The following is a 13,930-nucleotide window of genomic DNA, read 5'->3' on the forward strand; positions in this document are numbered from 1 at the left end:
ACATCAACCACTTACAAAGTGAAGGTCTCGTTGTATTTGGGAGCCCAGCTGTTGTTCTTTGACTTTGTGGCGTACTTCCTCTTTTTGTCACTGAGGTGAGGGCCGATGATATAGACCTCCACAAAAGGCCGGAATATTCCCTGCGTCTGCCACCTCAGGTCATTTGCGGCGACCACTGAAACAGACAGAAAGACAGAGCTAAAGAAAGGAAAGACAGCGGGAAGGTGTGGGTGACTGTGAGATTCGTGTGGACAAAATGTGTGAAAAAGTGGAGCGGTGAGCGAGGGCGAGTGAACAGGAAACTCAGACAATACTGGCTCTCCCTCAGGCCTCACATTCAGTTTATGGTCAAAATAATGAAAATAGAATTGGAAGAGTATTCATTACAAAATCATATTTTTCTATGGCAGATGAAAGCTAGAGCTATATTCTGGTGCCCTTTTATGGCCATACAGTCCTGCCCGCGGGGTCTAGCGATGTTTAAATGTTAAACTATGACTTGAATGTTATTTCCAGAAATACCCTCAGATTCAGTCCCAAAAAATGTGAAAACAAAAAAAGATACAAAATATTTTTGCTCACCTTTCACTGTGACTTTGTGCTCTCCGGTGTTCGGGTGAGTGAAAATCTCCACATGGATGGACACTTCTCCTACAGCATCGTCCACCCCAGAGCCTGACAGGACAAAGAGTAAAAGTGCCATTAATCTCCACTGTGCTAATGTCGCAGCCACTGTGCCCTCTATTTCGAATTCTCCTCCATAATTTAATTTTTAAAAAAGTTACACTTCCATTTCAGTTTCACAAAAGAAACAACGAAATGGACTCAGTTATAACCTGGTGAATATAAAGCAGAGTACTGACTATTCAAATGTTTCTTTATAAAATAATAGCATTTGAAATAAAGCACAGAGTTCTGCTTGTGCATATGTTGTGGTCTGGAAGTGGACATTCAGACAAAGCAGCTATGAGTGGGCATACGTGTTTAATACCGGTAGCGTATAATAATAACAATAAGCCTCCAATAGCTGTATTATCTCCTTTGGTAATGCATTCTACGTTATGATTAAACCTGAGCGACTGAGAGGCAATCACTGTGGTAACTGTTGCCCACTCATAGATGCAAGGTGTCTGTTAGGATGCGGGGTGGTTAGTAAGAGGCAGAGAAGAAGACAGGAGAGAAGCTGGAGAAGGTCAGCTAACGGTGTGGATCCCCCCCACCGACACAGATCATGTCTGGGCATGCTCAGATGGATACACCCATTCCTTGGTAAAGTCTTTTACCCAAGCATGGTCAAGAGGAGGGCCAAGAGAGGGAGGGACCACGTGGAGGGAGAAGCAGCTCGGCCTCCCCGGCCCGTCGGTATAGGATGACACTACTGATGCCTGACTGCTTTAATAAAGCTTTCTGCAAGAAGAGCAAATAGAAGATTTTTCATATTTTCTGCTCTTTTGTCCTTTTAATGTCTATATTTCCATTCTTGAAAAGAGATTGCTCTTTATCCTCCTTGTTTAGTTTTTTCATCATTTAATGTAAGTTTATGGATCGAGAATGACACGCACCCTCATAACTGACCGCTCAGATGTTTCCTGGTTAAAATCAGTCATTTCATTGCATTTCAATCACAAACATCAAATCCATTTAACTGTTCCATCTCTACGCTACGCCAGACCTGGGCTTGTTTGGGGTCCTTGGAGTTCTACTTTTTGCCTGAGGAAGAAGATGACAAGTCTAGATGGCTTTCACCAGGCTCTAACACCTTTGTCTGGGAGGGAGGATGATGATCTTTCCTTGTGCCGCATGTGAACAAGCGGTTTATATCTACGTACAACTCCAGAAGGATACAGTGACAGATGGACATTAATTTTCAGTGTTTTAATTAGCGTCTTCACTCTGTCAACGGTATCTTTGTGGCGACGACCAGCAGCCTGTGTGTTTGTGTTTTTAACCAGCCGCCCACTAAACAAGGTGTCTGTGGGAGTTAGACGGCAGAGTGTTCCTGGCACGCGGCTCTCTGCATCTCTCAGGGGAGCATTATGGGATTGCTGGTTTCACTGCCAACAGGACCAAAGAGAGCAGCAGTCATCCATCTGGCCTTGTCTACTCAGTAGAGGACATCCATGAGAGATGAGAAAGAAACTTTTCTGGCTGGGAGGCAGGAAGATGTTGCCAGGAAAAAGCAGCCCCTTTCTTCGTTAACAAACACAGCAATCAGAGGCACATTTTGCACCGTATTGCAAAACGTCACCAAAATAGATATTAAATCTCAGAATTGTACTTTAAATGTGCCAAAGCATCGCCTGAGTTTGCCACTTATTCACAAATGAGTTGATTATTTTAACCGCAAATATCGGCGCTCACAGCCAGCAGCACGCGAGACCGACCGTCAGCGCTGATCAAAGACTCTTTCAGCTGCGAGTAAATTCCACTGAGCTTTGGTCATTCATCCTGCTCTAATCATCCACTCTAATATGGTTGGAGAAACTACTCAGTGAAATCTGTTTGACAGGGAGTTAATTTGCTTCCTTGTTAGAGTCAGGGACATCCACCAGCTGGCAGGAAGGCGAAAGATACGCTTCTTTGCTGCTTGTTTATTCAATCTCAAATAGATGATTTTCCATAAAACTCGCAAAAAGGAGCATTTGAATTATTTCCAGTCATACTTCATCAGAACTAAAAAGCTGGTGTCACCATTTTGAACAGGTAAAGGATGAGAAAGTGAGATTCAGCTCAGTCAGACAATCAAACTTGAGAACACACCAGTTCAGAGCAACACTTAAAAATCGCAACTATTCCAACAAAATTCATTTGCTAGTATTTGTTGGTAGTGGATACCTTTCACAGTTAGGCATTAATCTGCATAAAAAATCTACTTTGAATGCTTTTCTTTCCTTACGCATTTCCATCTTTGGTCTCTTTCCAGAGGAAAGTAACACAACTTGACGTGTAACAGACTGCGGTGTTAACAATGTCATATTGAGCCGCTCATCTGAGATGACTGTCAGGGCGCTAGGGCTTGCGCAGCACCAGATCATCATCGAAGCATCAAATTAAACGGCGAAGCCAAGTGCACACACAAACAGCAGAATGCATATGTCTCTTCGTGTGAGCGTGTATGAACATACGGCATCTGAGAGCAAGTCAGACTCTTTTATTCTGATCTAAAGACGGAAATCAGACCAGCTGACCCGATGGACTGTTTGTGATTGGCTAGATCTGTTAAGGGGAGACGAGCTGAGAACCCTTTTCCATCACTGCTTTGGGCAGGGTGGCGCTGCGTGTGGAAGCTGACTGGGTGTTTCCATCTCTGTCTGCTTTTGGATGCGATCGCAGGGTAGGGAAGGACAGAGAGCCCTCCCAGACAAACTAAGCCAACAGCCATCATCATCTTCATAATAATCCTACTCTTCCTCATCAAGCATCTGCCATTTCAAACACAGTGGGAGGGACAGTGACACTGTAAAAAAAAGATTTCCTCTAAGTGTTTCTGGAAATAAATAATTGCTTCTACAACCTGAGGACAGACTCATCAGATTGCTTTGCTCAGTCACGTACTTTCCCACGTGTGTACACACACACACACACACACACACACACACACACACACACACACACACACACACACACACACTTAGCCCCCTGGCTTCTCTGGGTGACATCATGCTGCATCAGATTTCCTCCACGCTTTAATGCATTTCTATTATATTTGTCTGATGTCCGCGCATCATGCGTCGTGTCTGCTCATACATACTGTCCACGGCGTATGTATTCAGCGCAGTTCTGTACATACAGACATCAGTGTGTACGTTTCATGCATGAATGCATAAAGTTACCATTCTTGTTGCGGTGGTGGGCATGTATGTGTGTTCAAAAAGGCAGAGAGTGTGTTCAGTCTGTGCATTGCATTTGTCTGTTGGGATGAATCTGAGCAGGCAGGAGAGTTTCAGGATGCACATGGGGGGGTGGGGGTGGGGGTGGGTGAAAAGGTGGAGGTTGCTGGGCTTTGTTCTGGAGGCTCTCTGGTGGTCCTTGGTGTCTCAGAGCCTCAGCCTGAGTGCCACATACCCTTTTCTGGGTAAACATCCTCACTAGTGGTGAATCTCACCCCCTTCCCGCCGAACACTGTCCCACAGACGGGGCAGGAGGTGGGAGTAGACAGAGAAAGGAGACACACGAAGAAATATGAGGTTTGCAGAGAGTTTCACAATTACAGAGTAGAAAACAGACCAACATGTAAAAAGCATTTTCTCTGATTTGTTGGGGAAATTGAGCTACTTCTACCAAATAAGCATTATTCTGATCTGCAGTGAAAAAACTGTGTCTTGCAACATCAAAAGCCACATGGCATTAGTTAAAAAATTCCATTTTAAATGATTATCCACTCAAATGGCATTTCTACCAGTGCTCGGGGACTATGTGTGAGCGTCTGATGGCAGAAACGGGATGGCTGTTACACAGCTATGTGACAGGAGGACGGAGGCTGAGCAGCAGCATCAAAGAGAAGGAAAACAGAGTGGGTAGGTATTTATTTTTTCATTGCAAATAGCTGTCAGATCATCTACAGAATAGTGGCTGCAGTTCCAGAAGCTCGCTATCAGGAGACTCAGCATTTCAAAGCAGTGAGAAATATTGTGCTGTTGCAGTCTCAATTTTACGCTCTACGAGGCACGTGAGATACTTTGAGCGTATAGAAACTCGGCATTTGGGAAAACCCTAACATCAACAGAGGGGGCAGCGAGAGGGGCTCCTCTGAGAGTGTGAGGGAAGAAGGAATACATTTCCCTTCCTCAGAGAATTATGTAAGATGCTGTAGGTAGTTAAGCTCATACTTAACAACTGAAGATACTGGAAGGTAAAGCAAATTCAAAGCCCCTCAGACACAGACAGATTTGTACGTTACCTTGAGCGTTCTGCGATTGGACAAAGGTCTTTATGAGTTTGTCTGTGGCCTGCGTGTAAAGGGACAGGGCGTAGTGGAGAGACTGAAGGTCAGGACTCTTCTCCAGGAATGTCTTCTTCAGACCCACACCACCAGCATGGAAATATTGCTGTCACATAAAAGGGCGGGGAAAAAAAAACATATTTTACCAACATCTTCTGACCAGCAGCTGACTGAAAAAATAAAAGGGCACAAATAATTATAAACACAGCAGAGTGATCATCAGCGAATCCTGACATTCCCACAGTCACACATGAATCCAACACTAAACCAGTCAATACTGACAACTGCAGATAACAATTCAAAACATTTGGTGCTATGTGGGTGCCTGTGTTATCTTGGGAAAATGCTTTGGGAGTGAAATTATGTGTTATTTTTCTTTTATTAATTCATCCTAAAGGGATAAAAACCCCTCATTTCCCTGTCCCAAACTCTGGGTTTTAAGACTGTACATTTATGAATTCTTGTTTCCTGAAATGCTTGCACTGATAATAAAGAGAATATTCAATGTTAATCACTGAAAATGAAAGTGAATCTCTACCTTGATGGTGTCGAGAGCCAACTCTATCACAGCACACTGCTTGGGTGTTAGCGCTTTGGCCTCCTCACGAACCATGTGCTCCTAAAGATGCCAGCGGGAGAGGCATAAAGCAAAATGACCAATATGTCCCCCTCATATGCTCTTCCGCATATTTTCTAAGCAATTAGAGACTCAGTCCGAAGCACTGGTGCCGCGCCCAGAGCGTAAGTGTAGCAGAAACATATTGTACCTTCAGCTTGGACAGCTGTCCGAGCTCCTTGGCAGCGTTAAAGATGAGCTGAGTGCCCTGGAAGAGACAGAAAGGCAGAAGGAGGAACAAGAAAGGTAGACAAGCAGAGAGAAAGAGAGAGAGAGAGGAGCGTTGTTATTATCGTGACAAAACAACGGCGGCGGTAAATGGCTTAGTGTCACACAGAGGACAGCGACATTTCTGACACACACATTCATAAACAGTCACTCTGAACCGCTTTACAGGTGTCACAGTACATTTTCCTTCAAGTGCTGTTATCACACTTATCTGTCTTTTAGTCATTCCAAAACATTACACACAAACACTACAAGGAGAAGGGAAAGTGGTTCAGCTCGTAGTAAGGGCAGGAAAATAGACATATTTGTGCACTCAAATGCACACAGACACACTCACTCTCCCTCTCACACACACACACACACATATTTAGCAGCTATAAACTTTCACCGTGGTGTGTGCTGGTATTTATTGGTCCAGCCTAATGCAGTACTCTTGTAAGAGGATGTATCCTAAGTACTGTTGACTGTGGTTACAAATACGGTTTTGAAAGTTTACCAAAACCAACTGTAGTTTTGTATTCTTTCAAATAATGCAATAAAAAATAATAGCATTAAAGTTTCAGGAAGAGCTTTATTAGCAAATAACAGAGTGCACTTCTGAAACTGTGGGGAAGCAACAGGGAAGAATAATCCAGCATCCCTCCACTGCTACTCTATGCTAAACTGTAAGAAGTCGTGCAGATAGATGTGCCTTTGGTTGCAGGGGCTGCTGTGATGAATATACTTTTTTACCCTGCAAGCTTGGCTTCCCTTTGATTTGGCTGTGAAACTAAACCACACTCTGTTGCTTTTTTTGTTTTTGTTTTTTTGCACATAGCCAGTCAGGTCTGAGTCAAATTAAGTGACTGCTGAACACACTGACTTTCTGTGTTTAAGTCACAAATGTCTACATCCAATAGAGGTATGTTTACAGCACACTATAAAAAGCACTATGTAGATAGTGAAAAAAACAATATTTCCACTGCTTTGTTTGACTGGGAGCTGAAGGAGAGAGACATAGACATGGAGAGAAGACGTGGAGGAGAGAGACAAGACACATTGATCTAAAGGGGTTTAGTCCTTACATCGCTGTGAGAAGCACTCTTCAGCCTCCCCTGGAAAGAGAGCATGTGGTTAATACTTCAAGCAGTGGCCAGTCCCTGCTGTCTGACTTCACGCTCACTGGCTGCATAAGAGCGTGCAATCAAAAGCTCAGATGTTGCTTTAAAAATGTTAACGAATGTTGAAAAACCCTCATCAGTTTTTTCAGTCTATTTCTTTTTTTGATCGATTGCCAATCCAACATTCTGAGAGTAAATGCTTTAACTGCACTCTGTTCACTTATGATCATTGCAGAGATATTGTTTGCATGTGGTCTAATATTTCAGCCAGGCCACTCGTAACCTGTTTGCATGCAATCCAAAGCAAAAACAGTGCCAGGAAGCATGAAAAAAGGAAAAATCTAAATGTATCTTAGCACATAATAGTTTCCATTAAAGAAATGTAATATAACATCTTGGTCAAAGTTAAAATAAAAAATTTACCTAGGGGAAACATATGCATACTCTCTTTAAAATGCTCAATAAGAAATTCATTTTCTGGCTATCAATCACAGCGCACAAACATTTTCCCTGCATGAAAAATACAGGGTGCTCAGTCACGTGAACTTGGAAGTTACCAGAGATCAGAATGAATAACTTGACATTAAAGTAAATGTTTTCATACATCTTTAGGCTGTCAGCATCAGAAAGTGAAATATTTGGTCCTAAGACATTAAGAAAACAAACCGTGTACCTCGTTTGCACAACCTAAACCCAAGAAATAGCATCAAGACTATTTATAAAAACACAATGACAGTAATTATAGCAACAACAGAACACGAAACCAAACCAGAAGAGACCAACAGGACAGGTCCGCAGAGACATACAGTGCACTACAGTGTCGTACAGGATACTGAGAGAAGACTGCAGTGTTGAAATAGATCAGATGCAAGCAACAAACCCACAGTAGGGGGTAGGAAGGCAGGACACAGTTCAAACAGGTAGGAAAGGTGGGGACAGTGGGGTGAGAGGATTGGAAAGGGCGGAAAAGGGGTGCTGGAGTTTGGTCGGGACAGTAGATACCAAGCTACAGAGAGATCAGTCACCTCACCGGGGTCCCCATAAAAGGGCGCAATGCATGAGAAGAAACAAGCCAAACCCAGGCACAACAGAGGAGAGGAGTACCATTTCCTGTTTGAGGAGAGCGTTCATGAAGAAGAGACAGCAGAAAAGGGAGAGGGGGCTAATTGGTGAAGATTGCTGAGGGGTGTTGTGGGACCTATTAGAACTAGTTAGGAATGCACCATGCTCCTGTCTTCTCAAACGAGAGACAGACTTGGAGGAGAGAAGAGAAAAGAGGAGACATGAGACAGATCAAAGAGGTGAGGTAGGCAGACGGTGTGATGTGGGGTAAAAACAGGGGAAGATCGCAGCCACATATAGCAGAGAAATTGACCACCGTGGACTGACAGACAGACAAACACACAGGAGTGCTGTACTTACAATCATCTGTGGAGGGAGAGCGGTGGGAGCAGGATGTAATAGTAATCACAACAACAACAACCAGAGAGAAGGGTCAGTCAAGCTGCAAAGAGCCCCACATCAATCAAAATCACAAGTTTGGGCCCCAGGCCTGGAGGGACGTGGAGCAACTGACACCTGTTTAGAGCCTGGACTAAGCACAGGTAGAGAACTGAGCAGGCAGCCATAACACCTAAGCTAACTCGTTACAGCATCATCTCTTTGCTCATAAAGCAAATACGAGGTTTAACTTTCAGCAGCTTCACACGAAGAGTGTCGCTGTGGGTGTGATCGTGCAGCTTTGGCGCACATTAAACTCTGCGTCCTGTGACTGAGGGTCACAGTAACCACAGATTATCACTTTATTATAAGTGATATGAGGCTCTTTAGTTAATAACCAAACAGAAATAACACATATACCAAAAACAAACAAAAGAAGAGCGGCTGCTTTCCAAAATGTATCATTCTTTTCAGAAGTGGGTCGGATCCTTTAGGCTAACATTTTGCTGCAACTCTGATGTGAGTTACTCATAAATCAGGAATCTCTCCAAACAACTGACATACTGGAGAGCAGCCATGAGCTGGTGTAGGAATGATATGGTGCAGTCCTTTTTTTTCTTTTGCTTTTTAAGGGTTTCGTCTGGATTGTTTGGATGAACGAAGGCACCTGCAGGGCAATGCTGCATATACTGCGTGTAGGGGGGGTGAGCAGAGGGTAGGATGTAGATGTGATGCAAAAACTGTTTGATCTTTTTTTGCTTATGCATGGGCCATGTTGGATTGCAACACACACAAAATGTTTTCCCTTCTCTCGTTCTCCACCTCCTTCTTCTTTCTTTCTGTCCTTTGATGTTGCCTTGGCAGTAACAGGTGTAAGTAGAACGTACTTGTGCACGTGTAGGCCTTATATACTGCAGGGGTCACCATATGAACATGTAATATCTTCATTTATGTTGCTATAAACATCCGCATGGACTTCAAATAATCATTAAACATTTTGTAAAGAGATGATAGCGATGGATATGTGTACATGTCTCTTTCGTCTACACAAATTAGCCAAGAAAACATCTCTAAATATGTCTATTTTGTGTGTTTGTATGTTCTTTTGTGCATTTATACTTCTATGCGCTCTTACCGTTTGGTCTGTGAGCGGTGGCAGAACGATAGTCTTCTCCATGGTGTTCATCACCAGCTTCCACAGCTCCTTCAACACACGTTTCAGCACAGTCTTTTCACAGATCTTAGCAAACAAAGTCAGGCTGGCAGGAGGAGGGAGAGACACAAGTAAGAAGGAGACGTAAGTATTAAGCAGCAGAGGGGAAAAAACACAGTCTACCTGAAGAAAAATCGGATCATCAAAAGAAAAAGAGGTAATATGAAAAAGAGAAATACCTTCATGAGGGGAAAAACGCTCAGAAAAGCAGAAAATGTGGGGAAATTTCAATATTTTTCATTCATTCACAGGCAAATAAAGTCATGGACGTTTCCAAGTCATTCCTACAAAAACAAGGGTGGTTGTGGCATCCTATTATTGCACCACAGTTAAATTCAGTGAACTCTTTAGAAACCATTAATTCATAAATGTTTGTTTAGACAGCGTGCACGGATAGGTGACGGATTGTACACTGTACACCGTTGGGAATGGGACTGAAAACACCCAAATTCAAAGATTAAAAGATGTGGACTAATACTTTTATCCATATATTGTATACCCACAACCAACAAAGCCAAAGATTCAAATAATCACATCAGTGTATTCACTGGTAATCCCTGAAAGATGAAAGCTCAGTCTCCAGAGTGTTTTAAAGGTCAATTTTTTTCTACTCTTTCATCTTGATGATGTTATTGTGCAGGAATATCTCCAGCTCTAGCCACGAGCATCGTTACCCAACCCACCTACTGTTCAAACCTTCTATCTGCAAGTCAATCAGGCAGTCAGTAAGAAGAAACTTGCTTCCAAATAGGGAGTCATTTTAAGCTAAAGATTGGCTCACTTGCTGTCCAGGAACTCCATGATTGGCTGCAGGACATTGTCAGCATCCTGGGCCACGCTGCTGGCATTTCCCACATTTGAGGTCCCCTTAACCTGAGCCAAGATGTCTCCCATCTGCTTAACATTTTCCTCAATATGAGGCTGGAAACTGAAGGATGAAAGGGAGAAGCGTTTAAGAGATTGCATCTTTAGCGTTCATTTGTATATGAATATGTGTGAGCGTGTTCCCACCTGACAGCAAAGACCCTGCTGAGATCATCCATGACATTGTTGAGTTTGACTTGCAGGTCTTTCAGGATATCACTAGCTTCAACACACAGCTAAAATGCCACAATAAAAACACACAAACTCACTCAGCTGTTTGGGTTGACTGGCGGCTGTGTGATAGGATAATAATAACACATGGCTGATATACTAGGATTAGGAACTATGTCTGAATAATTAAACAGTCTAAGTTTTGGCTGTTTGCGAGTGGAGAAGAGTCACTCACATCTTTTCCACCCATGGCTTCAAACATCTTCTCCAGCTGAACCCTCAGCTGCTGGATGTTGTTGATCAGGATGCAGGGCTAAAAAGAAGCGGACACATGCGCATGTTTTTATGTTTATTCCAAAAGTTGGCTTTCGGTTTTTGCCAAACAGAATAAAATGAGACCATCTGTGGAAAAACCACATTGGGTCATTATGTCTTTGGCCACTCACCACTTTCTCCATGGTGACATAGTTGGCAAACAGCTTGGAGATGATGTCAGCATAGGACAGAAGCACATTGCTGATGGTCTGGAGAAGAAAACAACAAAGAAGAGAAAAAGAGAAATTACAAGGAAATATTTTTTTTTCTGCTCTTGTGTAAAGTGTCCTCGGGTTTCTTAAAGGGCGCTATACAAATCCAAGTTCTTCTTCTTATTACTAATATTATAAAAAATGTTGTAACATGTACAGAAAAAAAAATGAAGACCTCGCTCTTGCATTTTTATTTTGTAACCTGCAAATGACATTTTCACTGCACCTACCTTGGCGAAGCGCTTCATGTAGTGTCCTACAATCTGCGGATCTGGGCACTCTAACTTCCTGATGATCTCAAAGCTCTGGTTGAGCTGGGAAAAGACATCCACAACCGAACAGGAGAACAGAGCATGCTCTGATGTGACCTGGAACTGCGGGGCAGAAAAGATACGCGGGAAGATTAAAAACTGGGGAAAATTAAAGGAGAAAAAGTCACAAGAAGGGGATGAGTAAGGTTGCAGGTGAGATTGTGTGCCCGTCTAAGCCCATACAGACAGACCATTAGAGGCTTTATTAAACTGGACCTTTGATATATTTCACTGCCTGTACAGAGACTCTGACCTCCCAGAGCCAGCCGTACAGACAGTTAGACAGCCATCCGGTGACAGGTGGGAGCTCCTGTCTGTCTCCTTGTAATTGGCTGCTGGTTACCGCCTGGTCCTTACCGGTAATTGGCTAGAGGTGAGTAGGTGCTATTCCAGGGAGTCAGGGTAATGAGTTGAGGACAGCTTTTCTGCAGTCAAACCTTTGGAATAAGGCCATTAATTTACAATGTCCTGCTGTAACAGAATCATCTTTGGCTTTAAGCATATGCAAGTCACAGGCACTCTTTTTGAAAACTTCCCAAGAATCTGCACTGCTGAGTCCATGCTTTCTATTTCAGTCTTTGAAGAATGCAGGGGAGACAGGAGAACGTGTGGGAGGCGGGGCGGGAGTGAGGAATAAACTTTGGATGATAACTCTGAGTGTGACAGAGGAAGTACAAAGGATGGATTACAATAATTCTGCTTGAATAACAACAGCGACTCAGCGCTTCAAGAGGGCTGAAGGAGAGATAAGGAGGAAGGGAGCTGGAAACGTTTACCCCATCTTTTTTGTCTCTTTCCAAAGCACCGTGCAGAAAGTCACGAGACACTTCTTCGTTTTCATCCAGCCACTGGATGACAAATGGCTCAAACCACCTACGGGGAGCAACAATTTAGATATTTGCAAAGTAAATTCGAGCATTTCAAAAATATATTCTAGAATTCTTTTTCACCGGATGCGTCTGTTTCTACAAAACAAGATGCTACTCACGCAGGATATTCAGGCACTCTGCTCTTGAAGAAGGGCAGGTCCTTGCAGTACTCGTTGTACAGCCACTTGACCTTGAAGTGCAGGTTCATGTAATCTGCACTCTTGCACAGGCGGTTTTTTTCATGCTCTATGAAAAGGAGAAAACACATATTTCCGGGACTGTTTAGGCGGCCAGCATTTCCTGCAGGTCTGTTATGCACAGAGAAACTGAAAAACTGACACTTTACAGATCATTTTATAGAATAAATAGTTTTAAAATACACAAACATGATTCCACTCATGTTTGGATAGAGCCAAATCCTCTTTTTTTCCATTTATCAAAACTTATCAGAAACTTTATTTTTATGCATAAATACTTTTTTAAAATATCAGATAAAAATATGCATGCTAGAAATCAGAATATGCATATCACAAGATCTACCAAAATTAAAATATTTTGCTTCATTGTTTGAAAAAAGGAGATGTTTGCTCTCAGCAGCGGTACTGGAAGATTTAAATCAGGCAGGCAGTTAGTCAGCAAGAACAGCTGCTTGTCATGGAGCACACATTCAGTGTGTGTGTGTGTGTGTGCGCGTATGTGTTTTAATGATTAAAATGTTTTTTTGTTTTTGGAGGATGTAGATAGCCACGAGTAGAAAAACTGGATCATTTTATTGCTAATACAAAAACAAAACTTGTGTATAGTGTTTGTATGACTGTAACATTCAAGAGAGTTTAATATAATAGGTGGCTTTTTAATATCCATTTGTATATACTGAGTGGGAGTCCAGCTAGGGCCAATAACCAGTGTGCTGAACTACCAGCAGCAGATAGTTAAACAAAAGCACAGATGTTTAATTAAATTCTCTGAATATTAACTGGATTCTTTTCTTTTCTGTGTTCTTGTATGCTCGCTACTTTTAAGACTACAGCACAATACTAACCGTATTATTGGTTTTTACTCACCTTCCATTGCATACTTCATATCCTGAGCAAATAAGTTCCACATAACTTCCGCGCTGATTTTACCCACATTGAGCTCCTGAGGGAATCTGGATGCAGAAGGAGAACATGTAACCGGGAAAGCTGATGAGAGCCTCAGAGTGCAGTTTTAATGGCACTATGAGAAACTGTGGATAACTACATAACATTAAAATGTCATTAAACCCATTCTGTTTTAATTTGTACAAGGAAACAAAGCAAATACAAAAGGTAGAACGGCCGTGTAGAAAACTTAGAGACATACTGATTTAGGCAAGGAGTGTAAGAGTTCTTGTCTTCCTCAATGATTGAGACGATGAGTGTGATAAACTTGGACCAGAAGTCGAGGTTTTTGATGCTGGGTCCTTGCTCCTCTGGGGGCACAGCACCCTGCTTGGCCTGGGAAAGCAACAACATGAGTGGCGTTATAATGACTCATGACAATGGCTTTCTGAGGTTTACCTGCTACTATTGCCCATTTTGGCTGAAAAATCTGCACATAAGTGAATTTTGATCAGTGAAACGGTTTTTAAAGCCGTACAACAGGATGTTCAGAGTCGCGTAATTGTG

The 13,930-nt window shown here is 42.6% G+C and overlaps 1 protein-coding gene across 1 annotated transcript in view; it reads right to left on the minus strand.

The window, feature by feature from the left end:
- unc13a (unc-13 homolog A (C. elegans)) overlaps positions 1-13,930 on the minus strand; it is a 51,762-nt gene that overhangs the window by 3,602 nt on the left and 34,230 nt on the right. Inside the window, exons 26-42 of the mRNA XM_085150068.1 lie at positions 13,626-13,759; positions 13,346-13,431; positions 12,401-12,527; positions 12,189-12,285; positions 11,332-11,475; positions 11,021-11,098; positions 10,810-10,887; positions 10,551-10,639; positions 10,321-10,467; positions 9,462-9,585; positions 6,851-6,880; positions 5,710-5,766; positions 5,481-5,561; positions 4,901-5,048; positions 4,066-4,122; positions 583-675; positions 16-175 (exon numbers count right to left, since the gene is read on the minus strand). Coding sequence (XP_085006194.1) covers positions 16-175; positions 583-675; positions 4,066-4,122; positions 4,901-5,048; positions 5,481-5,561; positions 5,710-5,766; positions 6,851-6,880; positions 9,462-9,585; positions 10,321-10,467; positions 10,551-10,639; positions 10,810-10,887; positions 11,021-11,098; positions 11,332-11,475; positions 12,189-12,285; positions 12,401-12,527; positions 13,346-13,431; positions 13,626-13,759 — 1,730 coding nt within the window. The remainder of the gene's footprint in view (positions 1-15; positions 176-582; positions 676-4,065; positions 4,123-4,900; positions 5,049-5,480; positions 5,562-5,709; positions 5,767-6,850; positions 6,881-9,461; positions 9,586-10,320; positions 10,468-10,550; positions 10,640-10,809; positions 10,888-11,020; positions 11,099-11,331; positions 11,476-12,188; positions 12,286-12,400; positions 12,528-13,345; positions 13,432-13,625; positions 13,760-13,930) is intronic.

The sequence above is a fragment of the Neolamprologus multifasciatus genome, chromosome 23 (genome assembly GCF_963576455.1).
Source record: "Neolamprologus multifasciatus chromosome 23, fNeoMul1.2, whole genome shotgun sequence".
NCBI lineage: Eukaryota > Metazoa > Chordata > Actinopteri > Cichliformes > Cichlidae > Neolamprologus > Neolamprologus multifasciatus.